Here is a 27,347-nt window from a genome sequence, read left to right on the forward strand (position 1 = left end):
CTATTGTCGTCAGTGTGTCGGGGCACTTGCACTCTTGGTAACTTACGTCTGGGATGAATCCAATCTCATTTAGATGGTTGCTTAGCTCTGGGTCATGGAAGGCAATCATTTGGGAGAAGACGGTCAAGTACTCTGAAACACAGGCAAAGGGGCAAGAGGTCTATACATAATCTATTGTGTAGCTTGAGTGCTCAAAACTTGAAAGAAGTCTTCTCGACCAAAGACTTTACAGTCAACAGTGAGAACGCAAGAGGGATTACACAAGACGTAAACATACACAAACTTAATGATTGGATTTAGTCAATCAATCAGTCATCAAGCAATGAGATCACATAATTCAAATACTTTTTTATCAAAATTAAAATTAAAAATTATTCTAATTCTTTTTTTTTTTGTATTATTTTATCAACAAAAGGGGCATCGACCAGACAGATAAACATTAGCTAGCTCTCCAAGGCATCTCGCAGGGGAAAGGAAGGATAATATTCACATTCCCCACAGAGTTCAAGAGGTGTATGGTGTAGCTGTTTATCAGTCACATAAGAAATGCTTGTGACATTTCTCTGCAGGCATTTACGGTTTCATTTGTTTTCCTATCTCTAAATGATGTGGCTCAGCTGCAAACTCCATTAAGACAAACTGAAATTAGTTTTCGCAGTTTAGGAACAACATGGAGCCAAAATTTAATCAACATTGAGCTGACGGCCTGATGCTCTGTGCCAGCCGATGATAATTTGTTTTTGAACTTAGCTGAATGCTCTGACCATGTTTAATACTTATTACTTAACTTGCAGTGGCAGTTGACATTAGCGCAAAAACACTGGATGGCCGAAGTGGAAACAAGTAAGATGAAGGAGAGTGTGTAATTTATATTACAATCAGGAGAAGCAAAAGAAAACTTAAAATTAAACTTCAAGATCACAATATCGTATTACTGCGCAAAACACAGCAGATCAATACAACTTTTCCAAACACAAGTGCTTAGTCTAGTATATCTCACCTTGAATGACATGAGAGTTGTCCTTCAGGAAAAAGTTGTACAAGTACTTGGGGATGAAGGCAGACATGCAGGCATATGCCAGGGCTGTAAAGAGTATAAGATAAGTATGAAAGGAAGGCATAAAACTTTAAAAAGGAAGTAAGCTATTAGAATTAAAATGATTACCTTCATTATTGAAATTCAAGTAGAGGAATGGGGCACAAAGTGAATCCAAACCTTAAATGATGCAAAGAAAATCAAAACAAACACAGTTTCAACTGAGGATAAGGAAGGGAGTTTACAAGATGGAATGTGAGCATCACCTAGTGTCCAGTCATATACAGTACATTAGAGATACAGAGAGAGATACAGAGAGAGAGAGAGAGAGAGAGAGAGAGAGAGAGAGAGAGAGAGAGAGAGAGAGAGAGAGAGAGAGAGAGAGAGAGAGAGAGAGAGAGAAAGAAAGAGAGAAAGAGAGAGAGAAAGAAAGAGAGAGAAAGAGAGAAAGAGAGAAAGAGAACAAAAAAGGAGAATAAAGACATAACAAAACATCCAGTGAGAGAGAAAAAGAAATTGACGGAAGAGTGTCTGACCCTGCCAGTAGACCAGGTCAGGGTGGGAGACCACCCAGGCTTTCAACACACGCCTGAACTTGATGTGGCCCTGAGGAGACGACAGCAGCTCGTCGTACTGGTGGCAGCGTGGGATGTCCACCTCAATCTGTAAGCATACACAAATACACACCCAACTAAATAATGAAGCTAAATTGTGTAAGATGACTTGACATTTACCTAGTTTTAAATAAGTTACCTGTCTGTCAGTTGGTATGGGAGTATCCTTGTCTATGCTCTCGTATTTGGCTTGAATGTCCCCCTGTGTAAAAAATTAATGAAAATAAAGATAAGTGTCCGCACAAGACAATGTTAAAACTGCACCTTTTCTCAACACAGGACTACAATTTCTCTTGTACCTCAATGCCCAGCAGTGCTGCCCACGCCAGGCCTCGAACAAGAGGGGGGACATCCACCCTGGCCTCTTTCCACACCAGGTTCTTTTTGTAAGGATAGGCCTGATAACAAAAAATTAAACAGAGTATATATTACCCAGTTTTAATTCAACAATAAACTGTTATAAGATAATATTTCAGTTGAAACAATCGCCAGGCTCTGACATATACACTAATTGGGAAAGACATGCTCATGTGTGTAGCATCCCATGTGTACATGCAACTGAAAGTGTGTGCATATATGTCTGTGTGTGTGTGTGTGTGTGTGTGTGTGTGTGTGTGTGTGTGTGTGTGTGTGTGTGTGTGTGTATGAATTTGTATGGAGCCCAGACCTTGAGAAGCCTGTCAAAGAGGATGATGCGGATGAGTTGGTACTCGGTGTCTCTCTCGCGGATGATGAGTGGGAGCGTGACGGTGGCCGACAGCTCATTGCTGCTGTTGGACTGAGGCAGACTTGACTGTCTGCATGAGGGAGAAGTAAAGGCAATAGGACATTACCCGAGCCAAAATAAATGACGGTGTGAAAGGAGGGGAAATAGTGAGAGGGTAGGAGAGGGCGAAAGCAGCAAGTTCAGGATGGAGATTGCTTACTCGTCTTCCAGTAGAGGGTAATAGGCTTCTCCTGCTACATCCTTTAGCCTCTGAAAAAGGAAGAAAGAGGATTAAAAAAAAAAAAAATAAATCATAACTAAGGTTCAATTCTGTTCAAAAAGGTGCATTTTGAAACCACTTACAACATAAATAAAACACCCACTATTACCCAAGTGTGTTTGCCACCATCACAGATCAACATCGTTCATAGGCAAGGGCACATTTGACAAAATAAAATACAGTGATGCATTGTTTATAAAAAACAGTTGCCATCTAGTGCGATGAACAAGCAATCATCGATACAAATAACGTAAAAGGTTAAGGCTATGTTGTTGAAATGATTTCTTCCCTTTGTTTGGTACAAATGATCAAGTTAAAAAAAGGGGCATGGAGAGCATTTAGATTAGATAATTAGTTTTAAAACTGGAAACATATTTGAAAAGGTATCCTCAAACACCAACCCTATACACAATAAACACATTTACACAATACTGTACATGTCTTACATTTTTGAGTTGGCAGAGAGACAGTGTCACTGTTGTGTCGTCAAGCAAGAAACTCCGATCCCTTCCCTGGCCAAATGACTCTCCGTCTTCCAGGACAAAACTTAAGAAAAGAGAGGGAGACATGTTATTATGTCTGATTATCATCTGAAGCTAGCAAATGCCTTCATCAGTGTATGTATTGTACTTGGGCAGTGTGCAGATTGGAGGTTTGGACTGGATGATCTCCTTGTTGGTCAGCTCCTTCTCCAAGTCTCCCCCTGCCAGACACCACAGATGGTACACCTCATCTATGGCCCGCTCTGACAGGTAGTCTTCATCATCTACACACACACACACACACACACACACACACACACACACACACACACACACACACACACACACACACACACACACACACACACACACACACACACACACACACACACACACACACACACACACACACACACACACACACACACACACACACACACACACACACACACACACACACAAAGTTTATTAGCAAGTTTAATCATCATCTCCTCACATGAAGACATGTGGCAGTGGAATCTCGATTGGACATAACTTAAAATATATATTTCACATAATGCGATTTCACAGTTAAAACTAACACAGTACAAGTAAGAAAATCTCTTTAAAAATTAAAGAGCCCAGAGGAAACAGTTGATCTTGTGCAGTCAACATGATGTTCAATGTGGAGCTCTTGTCCTTGTGGAGTCACTGAACTGTGTTTTGGAATTAACCACTGGACCGTATGTGAAACAGCGAAGCAACAATCTTGTTGAAATGGAAAAATGTATCCCTATCCACAAAGAAGTCCCCACAGTGCTTTACACAGAAAGTTGGAAATAAGAGGTAGGAGCAAATGTACAAGAATATTAATTATACCAATTAACTATGCTTTCAAGAACGCGAATAGGATGATGAGATTACAGGTTATTTGAGATATCAAATGTAAAATGTCTTAAATATCAAAGAAAATTCTCACAGGACACCAATTAGACCTTTTTGACGGTAAATACTTCTATCTACCTGCTGCTATTATTAATATTGATGCTAGCATGCTTAATTAAAGCTACTTCAAGATAATCAATTCTTTTCAATTCTTATTTTTGAAGTTTTTAGTCAAGAGGAAGAAGGCTTGACGGGTGAATGGTGTGCATGTAGTGTGTAAGTGTGACTGTAAGGCTGCATGTGCAGTTGTCTGGAGTTGGGGCAGACCTTTGCAAAGGTCACTGATGTCTTCTGGGAGCTCCAGATGTGCACAGCGCAGGGAAGAGGAAAAAAGACTCACAGGCTTCTGGAAGGGCGTATAGAGGAAGGAGATGCCACTAAACACAGGGTCTCCCAGCAGCTCTGCAGGGGTCGGCCTGGAGGACAAAGGCATAAAGGTCATGCAAGCAAAATATCTACAAACATGGAGTGTGCATTTAAGCTGTAATTTTGTAACAACTGACAAATTATTGTATAAACATTTAGTTATATAAAGTCACAACAGCTGTTTATCGCAGTGTCAGGCAATAACTTGCATCGGTTTATTTTGGTCTCATTTCCCTTGTTGGTTTTAGCATGCTGGAATCCTTTCTGACGTACATGCAGCAACTAGTTCATAACCCGTATGGCCAAAGTGTTTTGGAAACTAAACGACCAATGTCCTCCAACAACAAGATAAATCCATTGGAGACGGTATTTACCTTTTGGATGGAAGAAATGTCAAGCATTTCCTTAATAACTCGAGAACATTCTCAGGCAGCTCCTGTAAAAAAATTACTTTATTAGCTATAGTACGCGCAATACATACAAGTCTCCTTTAAACATCCAATAGTCTCACAAAAAAGTTAAGAAAGATTAGGAAGAAAAACTACTTGTGAGACTACATGTCTAATTGAACTTATTCAAATGCATAAAACTAAGTTTAAGTGTGTAATTCTAAATTAATGGACAGTATAAAAATGTGTATTTATTATAATTTCTGGCATGTGACAGCGCTTACATGCAAATGACCCTTAGAACACTTAGAAACATCTTCAAAATCTATCCATTGACACTTTTGAGTACCAACCGTAGCACTGACTATAGATAACTGTTGAGTATTGTTAAGGCAATCAAATGCTAACTCTAAAAGGCCTTTTTATAGTTGTGCGTCGAATCAACGGCGTACCCCCGCAGACCCCTCTGCGTCTACGCCAGACCCTACACCGTAGCCTGACGTGCACCTCTCGAAAAATTTAACTACACGTCGCAGAGATGCACGTCGCTCGGCCGTGGCTTGGTAGCGTTGCATTTCCCCCGACTCATTTCCTGGTTCTCCTTCTCCATAAACAACATGAAATCAAGGAGAGGGTTAACTTTTCCTGCTACAGATTTCCCACCGTGGTCAGAAAACACAGGGGAGACGCTTTGTTTCTCTCACGATGACTCTAGAGTCGGTACTCTCTCCGAAAGTAATCACCTTCACACTCACTTTCTCCCTCGCTCTACCACACTCACACACATTATTTTGATCAGATATTTTTTTATCAAAATCAGTAAAACTAAAAAAACAACATTTTATTTAGGCAAAGATCTTTATTCAACCATGACGCATTGAGCAGATTGGTATTATAGTGAACATATAAGATTTCCCAAACTAAGATATTATAAAAAATTATTGTTTTGGTATCAGTACCTGAACTTTGTATTGTTTTATAAATGCCAATACTAAAACTTTTCAAAATGATACAAAGCCCTTGCGCTTTATTTTTTAAATATAAATTTGATGCAACCTAATTTTTCTTATTATAAAGTATCTTATTGACAATGATCAAGGCTGCCGGTGATTTTTACTGTACCTTAATAGCATCAAGGCAACCATGTTCCTCAGCAAGGACAGTGACAATGTCGTCCATGCAACCTGAGAATGACAAACAATATCTCAGCGTGAGCCTAATTGAGTTTAAGAGCATATTGCTCAGTACTTCAAATAATTACGTCCTTTTCACTCACCCAAGGTTAGAATGAATTTCAATCTCTCACTTATATGAATATTCTGCAGCAGTCGTCTACCCTGTAATTGATTCACAGCATTAGAATTCATAGTGAAAATTATCTCTACAGCATGAGTACAGCATGCAAAACCCAAACAGCATCAAAAAAAATTATTCCTGTATGAAGATGTTTATGAAGGATTCTTACTGCACATAATTCAAAGAGCAAAACCCCAAGAGACCAGACATCTGTCTTGGGTCCTGAAGGCAGAGGAGCTGCATCATGGGGTGAAAAGGAGCCCTGAGCGATCACCTCTGGAGCAAGGTATGATGGGTACCTGCGGTTATGTTCACAGAGCAGGTAAGCACATTACTTTGAATTCCCTATATTATTAATAACTATAATAAAGAACTGCTTTACCAGCTCAGTGCAGAAACATAATGTCATAGTGTGTTAATCAGTGAGCTTTGTTTAATTATTAAGTAAATTAGTATATCCTTTCCATATTATAAATTTATATTATTTAATTGCAAAATTACTCTATGATATTGCTCACATTTCTGTCATTATGTGATGCATATTCAGTTGTTCCTGAGGACAATCTGCATAGCTGTTTGACAGTTACAATTACTATTTCCATCCAGATGTTTCATTGAAAGTCATGTGTATGTGCCATCATTCTTCTTTTCAATCTGCGAAAGGATATTACACAGAGATACTTGGTAGAGCATAAAGGCCTTTGGATTAGGATAAAAGTCCAATGATTTGTTACAGTTCCTAAACCAGGAAGCTATTTTGATTTCCTAAAAGCTGCTTTCTAAGACAAAAGCATGGGCCATTATGCATCAATGTTATGGTCACGTCCTGTTTTTATGATTTGACTAACAGCAAACAGACACAAGTGAACCTTTGATCCTGAACAGACTGCTCACATAGCTCAGTCCCAACAGGTGAAGCATTACAGAGAAGCACTAATGGACCTTTCTCTGTGATGAATGAGGAAAAAAAAAGACGTACCCAATGGGAAAATCTACATCGGCCCCATGATCCGTCATATGATAAAGGCCAAACTTTGCCAGCTTGACATTCCCCTACAAAGAAAACCATATATCTTAGAATGACAGTAATACATTTAAGCAATCATTATATTGTCTTTTAATTGGAGAGATAAACATAGACATAGATAAGCTAAATTTTACCTTGCAGTCCATGAGCACATTGTGTGCGCTGAGGGCTCTGTGCACCATACCATGTTTGTTCATAAACTCCAGACCTTCAAGGACCTCATAGGCTATCTGCAGCACTGTCTCTGGGCTAACACAAACAAAAACACGACAGTGTGTCAAACCAAGTAGTGGCTGGTTCACAGAAAAGACATTTAAAGAAATGATCTACATTTTCAACACTTTAGTAATAGAAATTCCTATTCACTGTTGTTAATTTGCAAACTTATCCTCAGAGAGTAGATGGCAATGTTAATGCATACTACTTCCCTGTCTGTCATATACAATATAATCTAAATATACAACACAAAATGTATCAATAACTGGATACAAGTGAAAGTGAAGGTAGAAAGCAAAATGGGTCCATCACATATATTGTAATTACTTCAAGAGAATTTTAATGATAATCTCACCTGGCTGTTTTCCCCTGTTTTTGAAAATCACTTAAACTGTTTTCAAAGTGTTCAGCAACAACAATCAGGCGTTCTATAGAGCAAGAAGAAGAAACTGAAGTTAAAGATATGCAAGATACAACAAAACCCCTACTAGGCACAAGTGTCGTAAATTAGCTTTGGCTAAAAACACTATGATACATACATCAGATGACTGTTAAAGCTTATCTATGTTTTTTTGTATCCGTCCCTATCTAAATAAACCTTTAATAATAATAAGCAAATATTTATTGATATGTATATATAATAAATAAGCATGTATTGATTCTACCCCTCTTTGTACAATAAAAAGTGAGGTGAAAATGCATATTAAAAGAAAAATGTAAAGTATTTAGTTTTTTTGACACATCTACAATATAAAGTAATGCAGTAAAAAACAATAGCCGTCTAAGAAGGTTTGCCATAGAGACAAGGTTTGCCATAGAGGGTGTTTCCACCACAGAAACTTTCCCAGGGGACCAAGCACATTTTAAGGAACTCAGAAACTAAACCTGCGTTTACGAGGTATACCCACCTCTTTTTCTGGCAGTTTACAGTATATCCACCGATCAGCCAAAAAGCCTTTTGATTATATAGGAGAGTATACCCACTTCCTCCTCAGTAACCTACCCATCTAATTTAATTTAATTTATTGTTATTTATAATGAATTATCACCATGGACCATGGTCTCAGAACACTTCACAACAAAATTGAAAATTTACAATTTTGTCAATAAAAAAGGCAAAATTAAATATAAAATCAACAACACAAAAGGATGTAATTGGAATACCACAAGTTAAAATTATTATTTTTTTATTTATTAAAATTATAACGAATGATAGTGCAAAATAAACAATAAAACAATGGTTCAAAAAATATGGATTTTAAACATGTCCATAATACTTTGAATAAAGAAATGTTTTAAGTCTTGATTTAAAAATATCCACTTAGCCTGCCTCCCTAACCTTGGATGGAAGACCATTCCAGAGGGAGGATGCGCCAAAGGCATAGGCCCGTTGGCCAGCTGATCTTTTTTTTATATTAGGAACAATAAGAAGACCAGCAGCCATAGAATGAAGGGGGCGTGTTGGGATATACGGTGTAAGTAGCTCACTTAAGTAGGCAGGCGCAAGTCCTTTTAAGGCTTTGTAAGTCAAAAGAAGAACCTTAAAATCAGCCCTGGCTTGCACAAGTAGCCAATGTAGAGCAGCCAAAACTGGTGAAATGTGGCTAAATTCTTTTGTCTTAGTCAAAACTCGGGCTGCTGCATTTTGTACGAGCTGGAGACTTTTGGTCGTACAGGCAGGGAGGGCTGAAAACAATGCATTGCAGTAATCAAGTCTTGATGAGACAAATGCATGAATTAGTATTTCCGCATCGTGCATTGACAACATTGGTCTTATTTGAGAAATGTTGCCTAGATGGTAAAAGGCAGTCCTAGTGATGGCCTTTATATGTGGGCGGAAGGTTAAGGTTTTGTCAAAGGTGACACCTAAGTTCTTAACAGTGTCACTGTCTGTGATCATTAAAATTTAAAATTTCCTATATTTGGTTGGCCTCACTATGAGCAGCTCTGTTTTGTCTGCATTAAGCAGCAAGAAATTTTTGCCCATCCAATTTTGAATTTCTGCCATGCATGCCTGTAATTTCAGAATCTGTGAACGGTTATTTTGAAATAGAGGGACATATAGCTGCGTGTCATCTGCATAACAATGAAACTGAACATCAAAGCTGCTGATGATCGAACCAAGAGGGAGCATGTAGATGGAAAACAGCATAGGGCCCAGTACTGACCCTTGTGGTATACCACAGCCTACCTTGCACAGTTCAGAAGTAGATTCTTTAAAAATGACACGCTGAAATCTATTGGATAAGTAAGAATTAAACCAAGAAAGTACTGTCCCTTTAATCCCAACATGTTTCTCAAGCCGGGCGAGAAGTATAGTGTGGTCTATTGTATCAAAAGATGCGCTAAGATCGAGGAGTACTAGAAACGATGCATGGCCACCATCACATGAAAGCAAAAGATCATTTCTGACTCTCGTCAAGGCAGTTTCCGTGGAATGACCAGACCGGAAACCAGATTGAAATTTCTCAAATAGGCTGTTGTTAGATAAGTGAGCAGTAAGTTGTTCCACAACAGCCCTCTCCAGAATTTTGGACATGAATGGTAGATTGGATACAGGTCTATAGCTTTGTACAACATGAGTGTCTAAATTGGGCTTTTTAAGTAATGGTTTAATGACTGCTAATTTGAATACTGCTGGTACCATACCTTGTGTGAATGACATATTAATAATAGAAAGAACATGGTTACAGAGAATAGGAAATAGTTCCTTAACAAGACTGGATGGTATTGGGTCCAGTTAGCATGTGGTGGGCTTTGAAGCTGAGATTAAATTCATTAATACATCAAAAGTGATGGTATTGAACTGTGAGAAAATGCTAAAGTGGGGGGACTCTACATCCCCTTCCTCTTGAATAGAAGCGGCTAATGGGCAGCCAATTTTTTCTCTGATCTGGTTAACCTTTGAAATAAAAAATGTCTACCTAGTAGTACTCACACCTTATCAACTACCACTACACGACAGATGCACAGGCATAGTTGTTCTATATCTATGTGCACAGGATATAACCTACACCCCTTTCAAAGGGTGAGTCAGAAAGTCATACCGTGTTTCCCTCTGGAGATGTCCACATATTGGCAGAGTCTGGGGTGAGTGATGGTCTTGAGGATCTGGAAACGTCCCAGGATTTTGATAGAGTTGGGGGTAAGAGGGAGACCATTGCTCCCACAGACATCATGAGGGAGAGCTGAGGCAAAGAAGGTGAAGGCCCCCAGCTGGGCGTCTTTGAGGGGCCTCATCTCACCACTGGCTTCAAGAACTGATAATGGGGGAAAAAAAGCCTTCAATATGAATTATATGGGATAATATATAAGTATGAATGTGAGGAACATTCTAATCTTCAGCATGGTATATATTACAATACAAGTTCACATTGGTGCCATCCAGTATTAACCAGGGGGTTAAAAAAATACGTCAAATTGTAATATTAAATTAATACTAGATATTTAGCTGCGACCCGACACCGGATAAGCGGACGAAGATGGATGGATGGATACTAGATATTTAAAGTTTAGGAAGTCCCGGAAAAGGGGCAAGAGCACTTACTCATTGCACATTGTTTGACAATTTTACAGTCAAAATAGCAACAAATAAGTGCATTAGAGTTAACTGTTTAGCCACAATTCAAGCTGTTTATGTTTATGTTATGTTGTACGCTGGTTGAGGCAAAGACCATCATTAAATTAAGTGATCGGTCAAAACTGTCATTGTAAGTAACGTTAGGCCTACTAGTTAAGTTATGCAATATATTTACACGATATAGTTGTACTGTAGATTAACTTCGGAAACAAAAGACACAATGTCCACAGTGATGCTGCAGTTAAACGGACTGTGAGTATGTAGTTAACTTATGGAAATAACTGCCTTATTGGCTCGGGTAGGAAAGAAACCAATGATGTAATGTGCATTACATCCGAAAGAATGTGAGTACTCACGCTTAATGGAGAAGCTGTATGGCCATGACGACAGAATTAACTTGAAATTATTGATAAAATATGTTTGAAATGAATTCCTTCCCTGCCTCTGCGATGTGATGGAAATAGCCGAGTGAACGTGATCAATGACGTTATTTGTATGCGACAAAGTAGTGCACACAAAAAAAAAAAAAAAGTTTAACGATTAATGAAATTATATCAAACAAGTTATTTCAAATCCTTAGCAAAGTTCTTCTTGAATTATTGTTTTCGTATTTTTGGAAGAGTTTAGTTTCTGATTTGAGTAATTACATACAGGCAAAACCCGTTGCCTCCTTACATTTTGAGACAGTATCCGATCTATAGAACATATGGCTAGTGAACGCTTAAGGACTGCTTCACATCCGGATAGTGCAGAGATCTAACAACGGGCCCTGAATCAGCCACTCCGCGGCCAGCTGCCAGCTGCCTGCCTGCCTGCCTGCCTGCCTGCCTGCCTGCCTGCCTGCCTGTCTGTCTGTCAGCTAGCTCTGATAGCTGATGTAGCTAACGTTAGCAGGAGTAGCAGCTGTCAAGCCCCCACCTCTCCGTGAAACGTGTTGGGGTTGCTGCTCCGAGTTCATGTAAGTTTCATAAACCTTTGTGTTTTTTATTATACTGCTTTAACTAAGTGATTGTAAACCGTCGATAACGTCCGTTTAGCTAGTAATATTAGCTCACCAGTGCTATAGATAATCGTAGCCTAGTTGATTTTCCTTGTCTCAGTTTAAGATAACGTTACCAGTTATATGTGAGCTGATGAGCTAATAGCTTATTTGATTTACCAACAAACCCTAATTAATTAAAAGTTCCGTAAATTACACATTGTTGAGCAATCCATTCTCTACAAATCACAGTCAATTCTAATTTTTGTCATTAACATTTACTGAATATAAAATAAGATGACTGTCGTTTGATTAGGCTACTTTGATTAGCAAATGATTCCATGCTTTAGTTTTGGTTTTATTTTCTATCTATAACGTTAGGTAACATTAACTTTAGGCTTTCATTAGCGATTAAACTGTCGAGTGTGTCACAATAAAACCCCAAGCACTAATTTCAAAACATTTGAAGTAAATCCTCACATTTCATTTAAGGAGTAAATAATAACACAAGTCAGTAAACAAATGTGCAATAATACTGTAAGCTGCCTGTTTGGAATGTATAAGATAAGTACCTTAAACAATTATTTAAAAACAAAATCAATGAATTTGCTGTCTGTGATCATGTCATTTCAGCCCTCTTCTAAAATATGTCTGTACAATGACTTCTCTTTTTAAACAAATAAGAAAATATAGAAATAGAAAATATCACATTGGACACTTGACATTATAATGACATTTTATACTCAAGATTTAGTAGTGATATTAGTTTAGTAGCAGTGTTTTTTTTTTAAAGAACTGATGAACAGATAATGAAGTGATAGATACAACCCTAAACATTAGAGTCTCACTACTTCTGTCATGTTCCCAGCTGTTTTCTATGCAGACATTGACAGCAATTGGTATCTTTTTATGGCTTTTCAACCTCAGATTATTTATTATCCAATTTGATGAAATATCATATGCATATTGTAAATAGTTTCAGGTATGCAAGATTTTAAATCAAATTTACCTTTGCATTATTAAATACTGAATGTCTCAATTATGACGCTGTTTTTCACGTGGTTATGTGTACATTTATTTTTGCATGTGCATTGTAAAAAACAAATATAAAATAGAAGAGCACATATATGTTTTGAAAAGCAGTGGATATAGGTACCTGGTGCAGAAGACTACACATCTCATAGTTTATTTTAAGTTTAAATGTATGTAGGTCCTTCTAATGCCTTCAGGTGGTGCTGGCATACTGCTCTCTCTTTTCATTTCATGGTCTAGTTGGCAGACAGGTAGGGAAGTATACCCCTTACCCCTACAGCCTACAGTATATTTTTACTGTGGGAATGAAGCGTGAAAAGAGGAAACTCTTGTATTCTGGTGGGTCTGCTCCCACACCACCATCATACCGGAGAAAGCTGCTGGTTAAATGTAACAGATTTATAGATTTGATTCAAACACCCTGTGTAGTCCGTTTATAGCTATGCAGTTTTATTTTGATATTTTAATTTAAAAATGGATGAACGTGAAATGTTAGCTTGGGCTATTGTGAACTGACTAAGCAAACCAGTCATGCCTATTTTTAGGAGATTGATAAGGCAGATGCCTTCACCAGTTGAGCACCAACTGTCCCTTGTATAGCAAAGTTAACCTACTAAATTTATACAGTTGCAAATCAGGAGATGAAATAATGAATGAGATATTTTGATTTCCATACAGTGAAGACAGGTAAATTAGGCATCCTTAAGGCTGCTGAGAGCCCACGTCACTTTAACATTGTTAACACATTTGGGTATTTCCATCTGAAATCCAAAGCTGAAATGACCCCTTGATGCTGCAGACCATACCTCAGCCCCAGGACCCATTTTCAGGGGTTATCCAAATGAGATCAGCCTTTTTGTGGCTCTTGTCATTACTCCACCACTGGTCCTGTTTAAATCAATTCAGTTTCTCAAAAAGCTATGCTTTGATCCTTGATTTTATCAACTCCAGCTCTTTTGTGTTTCTAATTTCCTCATCCCTTAACATTTTGTTTTCATCTCGGGCCAGCGGTTGTTTCCCAGCGCCTCCCTGTAATATGTGTAAGAACTTTTCTTCTCCATGCCTCAGCCTTGTAAAATCCTTCTTTTCCTCTCCAAGAAGTTATTACCAAGCTCAACATGACTTTACTCCAAACCCAAACTGGTGTCCAGTTGTGTTTTGGTTGCGTGGCCCAAGAGTGGCTGATCCCTTTTGAACTTGAACTTAATGTCCAAAACTGAATGCGTATGATTTGGATGCAAAGTGTGGTTTAATGGATAAATCTGAATGTCACTTCTTACTTGTCACTTCTCTTATCAATTGTAACTATAAAAAAGACATGAATTCATAGAAAATAGAAAACATGTCTGATTATGATTGCTGTCAGACATATTGCAATATGACATCTACAGTGCCTAACTGTTGCTTTAGGAATTTTATTAATCAAGTAAAATACTGAAGTAAACACTGCCACTACATAACATTGTGACATGTTTTAACAAAATATGAACTCCCAGTACAATGTAATGCAGTCAACAGCCCTGCAACACATACCACCTTTGTGGAAAATAAAATGTTTTTGTTGAGACTGTCAGAGAAGAGTTGATTTTAGAGGCTGTAGTTTGTGGTGCGTGGTTCTGGAATGCAAACCTTGTAACCCCAAACATGTATCTTTGTAGATGTTCAGCATAGTACTTAAGAATGCCATCTCTTTTTACAGTACTTTGCTAGTGTCACTTAAGTAAACTTGAAATGACATGGAACATGGTAACTTTATATTCACTCTACTTGTGAGCTTGATGCATGAAAATTTGCCTCCATTTAAAACAAAAGGAAAGCTACTCCAGCTGTAAAACCCAGAAAGATATTGCAGAACTGGGCCCTATATATTGTATTTCATGATGTTGGAATGTAATCTGTTCTATATATTTTACAGCTCTAAAATCTAGCTGTTTGTTGTGTTGTGATTGATTGCTGTATGGCTTTTTTTGTCTATTAGGTTTTTAGCTCGCTCCCTGTTCAAGATGTCAAGTCCCAATCCTTTATTGAGGCTGGAGCAGCGAGCAGCCGAGGCTGACCAGATCATCGAGTACCTGAAACAACAAGTCCAGCTGCTAAAGGATAAAGCCAGTAAGAGAAACACAACCATACACCAACATGCTTATATGTAGAACATTATTAACATTTTTTTCAGCGGATTCCTGGCTAATTCATTGTAACAGTCTTACAAAAGCTATATTTAGGTTTATATTACATTACAGATTGGTCTAGATTGGCTACATTTCTATGCAAAAAGTCCTTACGCTGTGCTCAGGTGTAGTAAATAATGAATTTCTGTATTGGCTGTTGGAGTGACATCACTTTGGTTGAAGAGCTGCTTACGTACATGATTCACAGTATCATAATTTAAAGAGTGAATCCCCTCTACTGGCAGTTTTATGAAACCTGAGGCCCCAGTTATGGCAAAGGGCACTTACATTTACAAGAATTGTCCTTCTGAAGATAATTTCCCTTGGTATCTTTAAGCTTTACTCATAGAACAGGTCTCCAAATCAGCCAAATATATTCATACACTTTAGGCGTGGAATTCCACTTACCATTAACTTGAAATTAATTAATTTATAAATAAATAAATGTTGTATACATGTTGTTATTGTTGTTAGGTAGAGTTTTGTCATATTTTAATAAACTCATGAGTGAGCAGAACTTTCCTTTTCTGTTGCAGTTGTGTAAATGATTAAGCTCCACTTAGAATAATCTCCATGATCTTGTGTAATAACATCCTTGTTAATGCATTGCAGGCACAATGGAAGAAATGTGAATTATGGAATATGAATTATTCCAAAAGGGTAATAAAGAGAGTGTTTTTATGTAATTTAAAACAGTTTGGACTATTTTTAAATCCCAAAACTGGATTAATGGACAATTTCATGGCTTTTTTAACTCCAAAAGAGACAGAATAGATTTTAATAGTAACCATTTTCAATTCTATTATATTTGTACTAGTTCAGCAGGTCTTAAAATGTCCTGTGGGATAGTGAAATTTCATTCCAGTGCTGAGAGCTAACAAGAATTTGCTTCGCTGCAGTCGTCCAGGCCAGTGTCAGAGAAGAGAAGAAGCTGATGGTGGAGAATGCCAAACTGAAGAATGACATTGAGGAACTAAAAAAACAGCTGCTGGAAATAGAGAAGAAGAGGGGAGGTATGTTGGTTTTGGCTTCCAGCAAAGAATGGCATTGCAGATCAAATGTTTGTTTGTCTTTAAAAAAGACCTTGATGTTGTTATCCTTTATATCTAGTTATAGAAGCGTCTGTGTGCCTTACATAGAAACATTTGATGTCAGTTGTTGCTCATTATTGCATTGTTTGGTTTGTACTATCAATGATAACATCTTGTGCATTCTCGCCTCAGCCCATTATAACCAGATCTTCTTTTTTGGGGGTTTTATTATAAGCAGCCATAGTGCTTCAAGAATCCCCATTAGAGTGATGGGGACAACATGTCTGCCAGCTATTTTGTGTCTGACATGCGTTGACATTTAAGAGCAAACAGCTCAGATCATTAACACACATTTAATGTTTTTCAGAAAGACGCTCCAGGAATAAAGGGGGACTGGAAGAAATAAGCAATTTAACCTTATTCAAAAAGACTCAATATGTTAGTGTTGGAACATAGAAAGAATGCGTTCCAATAGACCCGAGACTATGTTTTTCCACACATTGTATCTAAAAGTGATGTTTATTTTCGAGATTTCTTTTTAATGGCTTTAAGTTGGCATGAAATTGCTTGAAAACATGGATAAATATGAACCTTTTTTAAAGGATGTTCAGTCGCCTTTGCTGATTTGTACTCGTGTACTCATAAAGTGAAATTTTCATGCCATGGGACCTTTTAAAGTTGAAGACGAGCGTTGGTCAAAACCACAAATTATATATATATATATATATATATATATATATATATATATATATATATATATATATATATATATATATATATATATATATAAAACATGAATATAAATTTTATTGCAATCAATTTTTGGGTCCACTTTGGTTGTCATATTATCTTCTCATCAAGTTGTTATGGCAAACGTGATTGCAAATGGTTGTCTATTTACACACTTAGCAGACATTGAGTAACATAGGCATTCATTTGGTATTGTGACAAATTTAATTCCAATATTTGCTCCCCTTTAAGCTCTGCTTTGGTCTCCACCAGCTCCTGATCTAAATATCTGGCTCTTTAGTTGCTAAATGCTTTATTGTGTTCACCAGGTAGTTGCTAGGTCAGGGTAAAAAAAACATAACTGGTAGACTGGTGGGTGATAATTCACTGTGGGTTTGTCACTACTAGCAATCCATTACACAGTTGTTTAATTTATGTTTAATATAACACTATTGATTAGTGCAGATTTAAAATTGTAGTAGAGATGTCAATGTTTCCAGGAATACCTGCGAAAAAAGTGCAGAGGACATCTACAATACTTTCATTTGATTTAATAGTGCAACCATATTTAAACGTAACTGTAAGCATCATACGGTATGTGACATTATCACATATTTTGCAAAAAGTTGGTTCTCGATGTCAAAAACCCTAAGCGAAAACTTAAGCGGAATGTCAAGAGTTTAAGAGGTTGGTTTGTTAGGTCCTTATCTCAGGTCCTAACATAGAATTAAGGTAATTAAGAGCATTATGGCGACGGTGGTGTGCCTGCAGACCGATGTTTGTCAGACATAGGAACTGGATTTTGTAGGAATTCAAACATCAGGCGCCTTAAATGAGGGGTTATTTTTTTTTTCTGGAGAGTTATTGTAGGACATTGTTCCCTGCTTTATGGCTCCATTTTCCTTGTTTCTATCAACTTGGACAGTGTGTCATTTTCTCATCCAAACTGTTTGCATCAGGAGAGCAGTCCTCCCATTTGGTGTGTAAATAAAGTTCCCTCTGTATCATTTCATTGTACTATGTTGATGCAACCAGCTCTCTGCGTGAAAAGGGGCAACTAGAGGTAGTGTACCCTGTTTATTTGTAATATAAATAATCTCTTGTACGGCAGTGCTGCTATGCTCATGTCTTTTCATACTTTCACACAACGTTTTGGAAACCGCGTGCAGAGAGTATCAGTCAGAGATACTTAAAGGTGCTCTAAGCGATGTCACGCATTTTTTAAGCTACACTTTTTTGTCACATACAGCAAACATCTCCTCACTATTTGCTAGCTGCCTGTCCCCTGAACACACTTTAAAAAAAACGCGGTCTCTGTAGACAGCCCAGGCTCCACAAACGGCAACAAAAACAAACTGCGCCAACCTGCACCACGAAACATAACAAACAGTGTTCCAGCCAATAACCGACAAGGAGGATTTGGGGGTGGGGGTTGGGGTTGGGGGGTTAGTGTGCGGAAGGGAGGGGGAGGGGACGAGATGAGGAGGAGGGAGGGGCGAGCTAGCCAGTGTTTTGTCTGACAATACTTTGAACGTCAACAAGAAGTGACGTCACCCAACATCGCTTAGGGCACCTTTAAGAAAAAGTCTTCCAGATAGTAACTATGATCCACTATTTGATCATTTATTTCGACTGACCCTTTGCCTGTGTCCCTCCTGTAGTGCAGGCAGTACCCATGCCATTGGACGACAACCGTGACGAGTGCATTTTGAAGCCCACCCCTCCCAAACCCTCTGGGCCGGCTCCCTCTGCTTCCCCTGCTGTTGCTGTCCAGAGCGCCCCTCCTAAAGACGAGAGTAAAAAGAAGAAACCAGAGAAAAAAGGTAACAGCTGGAGAGAAGAAAAAAGAAACTATGGCACATTGCAGGGTTTTATTATGAGTCCTTTTTGAAGTTTTCACATCCAATAAAATAAAATGAAACCTCTAGATATGTCATCACAGCAACGTTTGTGTGTTGTATTTCAATTTCAGATTGTCAGTAGGAAAGCCCATATAAGGACCGATTCATTACTCTGTTCTTTAAACCTCCTGTTGTCCTCGGGACAGATTTCACCCGTTTTCAAGAAGTTTCTATATCAGAAATTTGGGTTCATTTCAACCAAATTGTCTCACAAAAAATAACGTGGATGGTTCCATACAACCATTACTCTTCACAAGTAAAATAAATGATCAGTTCACTATTTTCATTGAATCACGGTGTTTTTTTTCAATTTTATAGCATTTGAAAAAAAAATGGATAAAAGAACGTTGGAAAAAGTAGCAAAAATTAACGAGAAAACGCTATAAAAACAACGTGCAAAAACGTCAAAAGCGCAGATCAAATCGACAAAAAACATCGGAAAAAGACGACCAAAACGTTGAACTTTTTTTATTATTGCCCAGAAAAAACATAATGTTGCATGGTCGACGGTAAGACAACACAAGGGTTAAAAGGCAGTTGACGTTTCTCCAAACATGTTTTTCCACGTGAATTTGTAATATCAGGTGATAATGGATGTTCAATTCAATTTTATTTATAGTATTAAATCTTAACAAGAGTTATCTCGAGACACTTTACAGATAGAGTAGGTCTAGACCACACTCTATAATTTACAAAGCCCCAACAATTCCAGTAATTCCCTCAAGAGCAAGCATTCGCAGTAGCTATAGCGACAGTGGCGAGGAAAAACTCCCTTTTTAGGAAGAAACCTTGGCTGACCCAGACTCTTGGTAGGCGGTGTCTGACGGTGCCGGTTGGGGGTGTGATGAACAGTGGCAAAAATAGTCATAATAAAGATAATGGAACAGTGACTACAATGGTATTCAATGTCATAGTAGGGCACAGCAGGGCGTTACGGGGTGTAGTCTGGCACAGCAGAGCATGGGTGGATGCAGTGGACGCGGCAGGATGCAGCCGGACACTGCAGGGAATCGCAGAGCGTAGCAGGGTGTAGCAGGTCCACAGCGACAGCTGCACCCAAGACCCAGGTCTTGGTGCCATCCTAATCCAAGGCAATATTCTGGGCAAAGTTGGCAGCAGTATTGGCCTCTTAAGGTGTCCAAGATCTCTGGGCCTCGGTAGTAAGACGTTGAGTGAAGTTTCATTTGTTGTGGCATTTTATGATTAATAAGCTACATTGTCACTAGTAATTGAATCCAATTTAAGAATGATTTAAGAATGGTTTTGTGGATGTGCGTCATTTTAGGACCCCATCATAAAACCAAAGTATGTGTCAAATATAATGGCATTAAACTGTTTTACATTTGTGATAAATTTAGAATAATAAAAAAAAACAAAAAAACAAGAAAATCCTTTCCACAGAATTTAAATTAATTTGCAATAAATCACTCAAATACTTAGTTTTGTTTCAGCAATAAGTTATCCAGAATAATTAGAGGAGTTGTCAGGCATAGACAGGGAATAATTAGCACTGGATGTGTTTACAGGGGTTATAATTTAAGAAGAGAACGAAACAAGCTTTAAGACACTGACAAATACATTTCTGTGTCTGGAATTATTTACATCCAGATGTTATGGAGCTGTTAATGAGAGTTACTTCTTCCTCTTTTATAAGGTGGTGTACATGATAAATTCCTCGTCTGTCTTCTCACTTCATCCAAACAGTCATCACTTGTTAGTCTACAAACCCATGTGTAACCTTAAAGTAGTCGGTGATGTTTTACGTCGCCATGCTGTCATCACAGCAGAACATTGATTACCCAGGAGACATGTTGAATATCAGGGTTGGAATTCATATTATTCAGAGCTGGTGTGGGCTCAGAGGAATGATTAAAGACTGTAATCATTTGATCAGTGCAACCCACTGGAATGAATGTGTAAGCAAACCAGGCGAGTGAAAGGTACTTTGTCTCCCAGAAGGGAAGCATCTGCTCTTCTGCTATGTCATTGGAACGCGTAGCATTCAGCCAAAAAGGGGGTATTGGTATTGTCATTTAGTCAAGGTATGTGCGTGCCCGACATTTCTGGGAAGAGGTGAAAAAGTAATTTTCTTTTCCTTAATTTTTTTTATTTACTTATGGATCAGATGAAACACATGCCCCTGCCCCTGCATGCAACCCCGAGGCCAGTTATTGGTGGGCTTTGTTTTTGTTTATAGGAGGAAATTAAATCAGATTCCAGACAGATGCCCAGTATTCTTTCAACTATGATTTGTTTTTTATATAATTTCCCTTGGAGCGATACCAGTTGGCTGAAATATTTTCAGTGCATTAAAGCAAACACTTCCGATAATATCGTGCACATTTAGCATGAAAACTCTCACATGTGCCTCTGTTCAGCAAACCTTCCCTCAACACATGATTTAAGCTACTGTCTGACTTTCCAACATGACATCATGACTTCGCGTAAACATACACGCCACTTTCTAAAGCCAAGTGGTGTGTTATCTGTACGCATTGTGCATCCAACTGAACACCCGACCAAAGTGTTATACCAAACTTGTTGAAATAGCATAAATAAATTGCACAGAAATATTAAAATCGATTCAATACAAAGCATGTAGTAACAGTGTTTGCATCTTCTTCTTCTTTTTTGCCAGGAGGGGAGAAGGCAGAGAAGAAGCAGGCAGCGCCCAGCCAAGAAGATGCCAAGGTGGACGTGTCTCGTCTGGACCTGCGCGTTGGACGTATAATCACGGCTGAGAAGCACCCAGACGCCGACAGTCTCTATGTGGAGCAGGTGGATGTGGGGGAGGCTTCTCCGAGGACGGTGGTCAGCGGGTTGGTCAAGCACATACCTGTGGACCAGGTACTGTACAACTCATATACACTCTATAGCTTAAACGATACCAAAGCTGTAGCAAACAGGCAACTGAGTGGAATTTGCAGAATGGGAAGACATTTCTGGAATATGATGTGATAAAATTCAGTGTAATTAACAGAGGTCAGGTCAGGGAACTTTGTCATAGGATGAACTGGCCACCTCACAAAAATCCAGATTATATGTAGAGATTCACACCCATTCACTGATTTAGTTTGAATTTTAATGTCTCATCAAGCTCCAGGTTGCAAGCCTGTAGATGTCAAACTCCACATATGCCATGCCTCCTACAGTGTCTGCTTATGAGTGAGAAAAATGTGGACTTCAATACAAATTAGATTTTCTTTATGAATCCCTGAAGAGACTCTATTTGAGACTTGTCTTTACTAGACACACAAGCACTGCTGTATGTGTACATTAATGGCTCACTCAGGTCATAAGGATATATTAGTCAATTTAAAGTGACTTATTAGGTAAACTCTGTGCTGACGGTTCTGCTTAGAAACACAACATTTCATGTTGGTGATTCAGGATTGCATTGCATTGCACTTCTGCATTACACTGTATGTAGACAGTGTATCACTTAAATGGAACCATGTGCTTGCTGAAACCATGTGTAACAAACCCTGTCTGACGTTGTCAAAAAAAAAATATATATAATAAAAAGCTATTATAACCTAAAGGAAAAATATTTGGAAGTGACTACAGTTTTTCAATGAGCACAGACAAATATTAGACATTAGCTTCTTACTGTAAAACTGTTGACACTGTTGCAGCAATGGTATTTTGTGGCACAGTCTGATTTGAAGTGACTACAGGCCAAGCTACTTTAGTGTGTCTGCATCAGTACATTACTTCCAGTCTAAAATCAAGTTATTACTTTTCTTTATTTGTGTGAGCCATTATCTATTTCTGTCAAGCAAGCAGGAATGAACAATCTGAGGAAATATATCATGGGTTTTATGGCAGTACTCCTGATTGTCTGTACTATAAATAAATATAGGGGTTGTTATAAAAGTTCAATAAGAGTCTGAGAAAAATTATTGTTAAGTGTCTACAGTGCACATAAAATATTGTTCAAGTCAAACAGTTTGTTTTGTAAATATTGTTACAGAACATTCACATACTATCCTTGACTTGAGATGAAAAATGAAAACAACTACCAAAACCCTGTCAAAGCAACATGAGGGATTTTAGATTTATGTAGTAATTTCTTAGAGGATGTCCCTCAAAAAAAAGGTATGATTAATTTCTGGGAACTGGTATACATCATGTCATGGAATGCTGGATTTTGCTTTCTCTCGGCTTTTGGCAGAAACTGCCTTAGGTCTTCTTTTAAATTTTGGTAAGCCGCAGAGGTCTCCAGGCTCGAGTTTTAAAGTTTTCCTGTTTGCGCTCTTTGGTTTATGTAATAAGGCAAACAAACCATAAACCTCGGACAAAGAGATTTGGAATTGGCATTATTGTTTATATTGGATTATGACCACATCAGTTGAAGGTGTTTTTTTTCTGAAGTATAAATTGGGTATACTTTGTTTTTCTTCTCTATTGTCAAGGGTATTTGGGCTGTAAAAATGTATTCAATCTTCTGTCCCCTGTGCAGATGCAAAACCGCATGGCAGTTCTTCTATGTAACCTGAAGCCAGCCAAGATGAGAGGAGTGGTATCCCAGGCTATGGTCATGTGTGCCAGCTCACCAGACAAGGTCGAAATTCTGGATCCCCCAAGTGGCGCAGCACCAGGGGACAGACTTACTTTCCAGGGATTCCCAGGTACCAGCACATGATTACTGTACCCCTCAAAACATAAACACTTAAATGTTACAATCATATTCAACCAAACAGACATTATGCTTCCTCAACACTGAGTGACTGTCAACGATTGTCATGGAATTAAGCCCGCTGAAAGAATTTTCCCAGCCTAGTTTCCACAAAATGCCTCTGACTTTAGGAAATGTAGGGTGTCGTTTAACCTTCTCACTGCCAGAAACAACACCAATCACGATGTGATCTCAGACCCCACTGAAAGCTCTCATTGAAGGACTCCTCAGTTCTGTTTGGTGGTGGCTAAATGGCCTGTGACTGCTGATTTGACAAACTAATCAACGCTCATTGCTGGGAATGTAACTTCCTCTTTTTTTTTTTTTTTTTTTTTAATAGTCAGTCGGAAAGATAAGTGTCCTACAGTAATTCTTTTGTTAAGTTTGACCAATGAGATGAGTTTGTAAAAAAGAACACGTGAACCCTTTTTCTTATTAGTTTACACATCAACTAGACCGTAGTCTAGGTCTAGGTCCCTCCTGTGAAGTATTCGTAAACACAACCTCTAATGAATGCGGCCTACAATCAAAGACCAACACCAACAGAACGTGATTTAGGTCTCTCTCCTTCTAAATAATCACACTTATAATCTAAGTTTGCAAAGTGGAATATCGGTGAAAAGCAGAGGATTGGTCTTGTTGTTCTCATATTCTTTTGAGAACAACAAGCAAAATGGGAGTTCCCTGTGGAAAAAAAAAAAGTGAAGAGGAGGATATAATGAAGGTGGATCTGTGGGCCAACAACCCGCAGCCCAGCTGCATCAGCCGAGGCTTTCATCCCTGCAGTACACATGTCCCAGCCACTCTAAAAGCTTGATTCATGAGGGATCTCTTTGGCCGGAAATTATTTTTATGGATCCTTCATTAAAAAGAGTCCTATTCAAAACTTGGTTGAAGTACATATAATGGAAAATAAAATGTCTCCTACTTTTCCTTTTTTCTCCCACCAAAGCGCCATAGTACAGATTCAATTACAGCCAATCCACTGCTGGTGTGATTACATGGTTGTAATTGCCCACATTTCCCCAACTAATGGAGCCCAGTACTTCTGCTTAAACTGTGTTCAGAATGTTTAATTAATGTTTCTGGTTAGAATGTGGTCAAGATGCTTATCAAAACCTTTTTCACGCTTCTGATCAAAACTGATTGTTGCCACTCTTGGGTCATAAACCAGCAGAAATGGCAGCGTTGGGAAATGAAACACAGTTTTGTCCTCCTACACTGAGATGGTTATATAGAGAGGAACAAGTTGACACCAGACAGAAGCCAACCAGTACCGTCTGATTTTTCACAAATGCCAGGCAAACATCAACAATAAAGGCATCGTAAAATGGGAACCTTGCTTTATCGTATTCCCTGGATGCATATTTTTGATTCTGAGAAGTATGGTTTACATTGTTCAATTGTCGCTAAGAACAGATGGCAGTTTCACAAAGCTGACGCTCCAATAGAACACAATAGAAAGTCAAACTATTCATGTGGGAAGAATAAAATTAGAATAGGCCTGATAAATCACAGCCATTTTCTCACAATTTGTATTGGCTTTAGTTTATAGCAGATCATATCAGTGTACATGCTGACTATGACAAATCCATGAAGGAAAAGTTATCAGTGTGTCGCAGGAGGTTATGCAAGGACATGATGTGCCACAAAAAGTTCATAAAACATCAGTGCAATGCATCAAACTGACTTCTCGATTGCAGGTGAACCAGACAAAGAGCTGAACCCAAAAAAGAAGGTGTGGGAGCAGGTTCAGCCAGACCTACGCACAGACAGCCAGTGTGTTGCAACCTACAAGGGAGCTGCCTTTGAAGTCGCCGGCAAGGGAGTGTGCAAAGCCCAAACCATGAGCAACAGTGGAATAAAATAAAATACCAGAGCTGCTTGAAATAGCTTAGTGTTTACTTCATCTGCATAATGACGATGATGGTGTTGAGAAAAGGGAGGGTGATCAATTGAAGTAAATGCTTTGAAGATGTTCAATAAAGGGATTTGAAAAAGTGAGTCCTAAGAATCTCTCCTACGACAATCCATTCTTTTTGTTTGACCGCTAAAATATACACAGTCATGGTCTATAAAATGAAGTTAATCAATTCAATTGTGTTTCTGCTTTAATTCACCAACTTTCCGGAGACACATTAGCTTGATTGTGCTTTGATTTTGAAGTTATAACTCTTAAGGACATACAGCACTAGACTTGAGTGAGCATCATTGGTTTCCACTTCATCTAGTCCTTGGCATTTTAATGAGCAGGAGATGAAACTGTGATGTTATACTACAAAGCCCAACAAAAACAGATCGGGTTCTCAGGCTTTTTGCAGTGGGCTATTTAGATGGTACTCAGGCCCAGCTCTCCAATCTCCTGGCCCACTGTCGGTATTTCAATCTGGGCTCTGTGATGCCAGTGCCATGTGCTTTGTTTTATTGTCCCCATGAAAGAAAAAGTCTACCGACCTCCGGAAGTATCAGACTACACAGAAGAAACAGACAGAGAGCTGTGCACCAAAGCCTCTAATGTTACATAAGCAGTAATTAAGGCCATCCAGTCTACAAAAACATCTGTCATGGGTCAAATCCAACCATCGCGCAGAGCTTGTGCTTACTGTTCCGAATCCTGTTCTTAGTAGTAGTAAAGTAAGTAATAGTAAATAACTGTCGTGTATTCTCTTTCTTAATTCTATGGAGAGATTGTCACCCGTGCTGTGATGAATACACCACCAGTAGATAGAGGAAACCAGGAAACCACAGATAGAGGACATGTATACAAATAACAGTTTTTCTCCAATATGTAGAATTGAGTCCACCCATATTGCTAATAATCATATGGTATCTACCCCCTACCTCTATACACACAGGATGACAGAACTTCTAAACTTATGAAAAAAAGGCTACAGTTAAAAAAAAATCCTGCCATTGTAAAAGAACACTCACTATCTGCAGATTACTCACTATCAACATTGCAGAAGCCATAATACTCTCCTTAGCTGTAGAGGGTGCATCTCAACATACCTACATCTTAACTGATTTTACTTTTGTTGCCAATAGATTGCGCAGTATTAGATTTGACCTGCAGTTCTGGAACTGTTGCTATCACCCATCACCCATTGTTTTCGCCTGGTTTTGGGGTGCTTCACACCAATGACACCGTCATTATTCTTCTGATGTAGATTGAGGACATAACCATGCTTCTGTCGTAGCACACATAGGCGCTTTAACACCTGCCAGATTGTCAAATGAACCAGTGTCCTATGGTGGTTATATGGTTTTAAATGATGTAATGACCCCTTTACACATCAAGTTCAAATAACAATTTAGGAATCGTCAATGAGGAAAACCTCATTTTGGTTTAGATGACATAGACAGCTGTAGTAAGTGACCTCCGCTAAAGCATATTCTCACCTAAACCACTGACTTCTTCTTGGGTTTTCTGTGACCACAAGAAGTGTTGCAACCTGAGAGAAAACTCACTCCAGGATATTTTGAGTCAGATGTTTGGAGACCACACGTTTCCTAATTGAATTTTCAGCTGCAACTGGTGTACACTATGTGAAGCAGTTACCTATTTTTCCTAACAGAATATCTGCTCATAGGTCTGTCCATATCTAACTGTAGGTTATCAGAGTACTTCTACGTTTCTCTATTTAGATCTAGCATTATAAGTTGGTGTGGGCCACTCAGGTTTTGAGTAGTATTGTGAGCCAGTTATTTGGGCCATAATTACTTATTTCACATATTGCCTATGCTCAGTTATAAGCCATACATCAAAACATTGCCTTTGTACTTGTAATGTCCAACTGCAACTCCTTTATGCTCCAGGCATTTTTGATGTTTGATTTTCAGTGCCAAAAAGCTAAAATAAAGACCTGTAGGTATTAGTTTCACCTCATTCTTTGTCCTCCATGTTATCATGTCC

The 27,347-nt window shown here is 38.5% G+C and overlaps 2 protein-coding genes across 7 annotated transcripts in view; one reads left to right on the forward strand and one right to left on the reverse strand.

Moving 5' to 3' along the window:
• The window catches only part of tbck (TBC1 domain containing kinase), a 51,986-nt gene extending 40,246 nt beyond the window's left edge, over window positions 1-11,740 (reverse strand). For 3 of the 6 annotated variants that reach the window (XM_028596061.1, XM_028596044.1, XM_028596052.1), the window contains exons 1-20: window positions 11,273-11,739; window positions 10,384-10,596; window positions 7,692-7,764; window positions 7,255-7,369; window positions 7,073-7,146; window positions 6,263-6,392; window positions 6,074-6,134; window positions 5,920-5,981; window positions 4,783-4,844; window positions 4,308-4,458; window positions 3,267-3,403; window positions 3,083-3,182; window positions 2,577-2,626; window positions 2,318-2,447; window positions 1,950-2,048; window positions 1,790-1,852; window positions 1,573-1,699; window positions 1,166-1,216; window positions 1,001-1,084; window positions 47-132 (exon numbers count right to left, since the gene is read on the reverse strand). In XM_028596061.1, coding sequence (XP_028451862.1) covers window positions 47-132; window positions 1,001-1,084; window positions 1,166-1,216; window positions 1,573-1,699; window positions 1,790-1,852; window positions 1,950-2,048; window positions 2,318-2,447; window positions 2,577-2,626; window positions 3,083-3,182; window positions 3,267-3,403; window positions 4,308-4,458; window positions 4,783-4,844; window positions 5,920-5,981; window positions 6,074-6,134; window positions 6,263-6,392; window positions 7,073-7,146; window positions 7,255-7,369; window positions 7,692-7,764; window positions 10,384-10,576 — 1,848 coding nt within the window. In that variant the 5' untranslated portion in view covers window positions 10,577-10,596; window positions 11,273-11,739. Of the gene's footprint in view, window positions 1-46; window positions 133-1,000; window positions 1,085-1,165; window positions 1,217-1,572; window positions 1,700-1,789; window positions 1,853-1,949; window positions 2,049-2,317; window positions 2,448-2,576; window positions 2,627-3,082; window positions 3,183-3,266; window positions 3,404-4,307; window positions 4,459-4,782; window positions 4,845-5,919; window positions 5,982-6,073; window positions 6,135-6,262; window positions 6,393-7,072; window positions 7,147-7,254; window positions 7,370-7,691; window positions 7,765-10,383; window positions 10,597-11,272 lie in introns of all 6 variants that reach the window. The other 3 variants (XM_028596071.1, XM_028596079.1, XM_028596035.1) reach the window with 2 other exon arrangements.
• aimp1a (aminoacyl tRNA synthetase complex interacting multifunctional protein 1a) lies at window positions 11,597-25,447 on the forward strand. Its single transcript, XM_028596127.1, has 7 exons — window positions 11,597-11,874; window positions 14,906-15,036; window positions 15,995-16,108; window positions 18,517-18,678; window positions 21,395-21,603; window positions 23,219-23,387; window positions 25,138-25,447. Coding segments are annotated over exons 1-7 (954 nt in total). The 5' UTR covers window positions 11,597-11,872; the 3' UTR covers window positions 25,305-25,447.
• The last annotated feature ends 1,900 nt before the right edge of the window (window positions 25,448-27,347 follow it).

This window comes from Perca flavescens, chromosome 2, assembly GCF_004354835.1.
Source record: "Perca flavescens isolate YP-PL-M2 chromosome 2, PFLA_1.0, whole genome shotgun sequence".
NCBI classification, from domain to species: domain Eukaryota; kingdom Metazoa; phylum Chordata; class Actinopteri; order Perciformes; family Percidae; genus Perca; species Perca flavescens.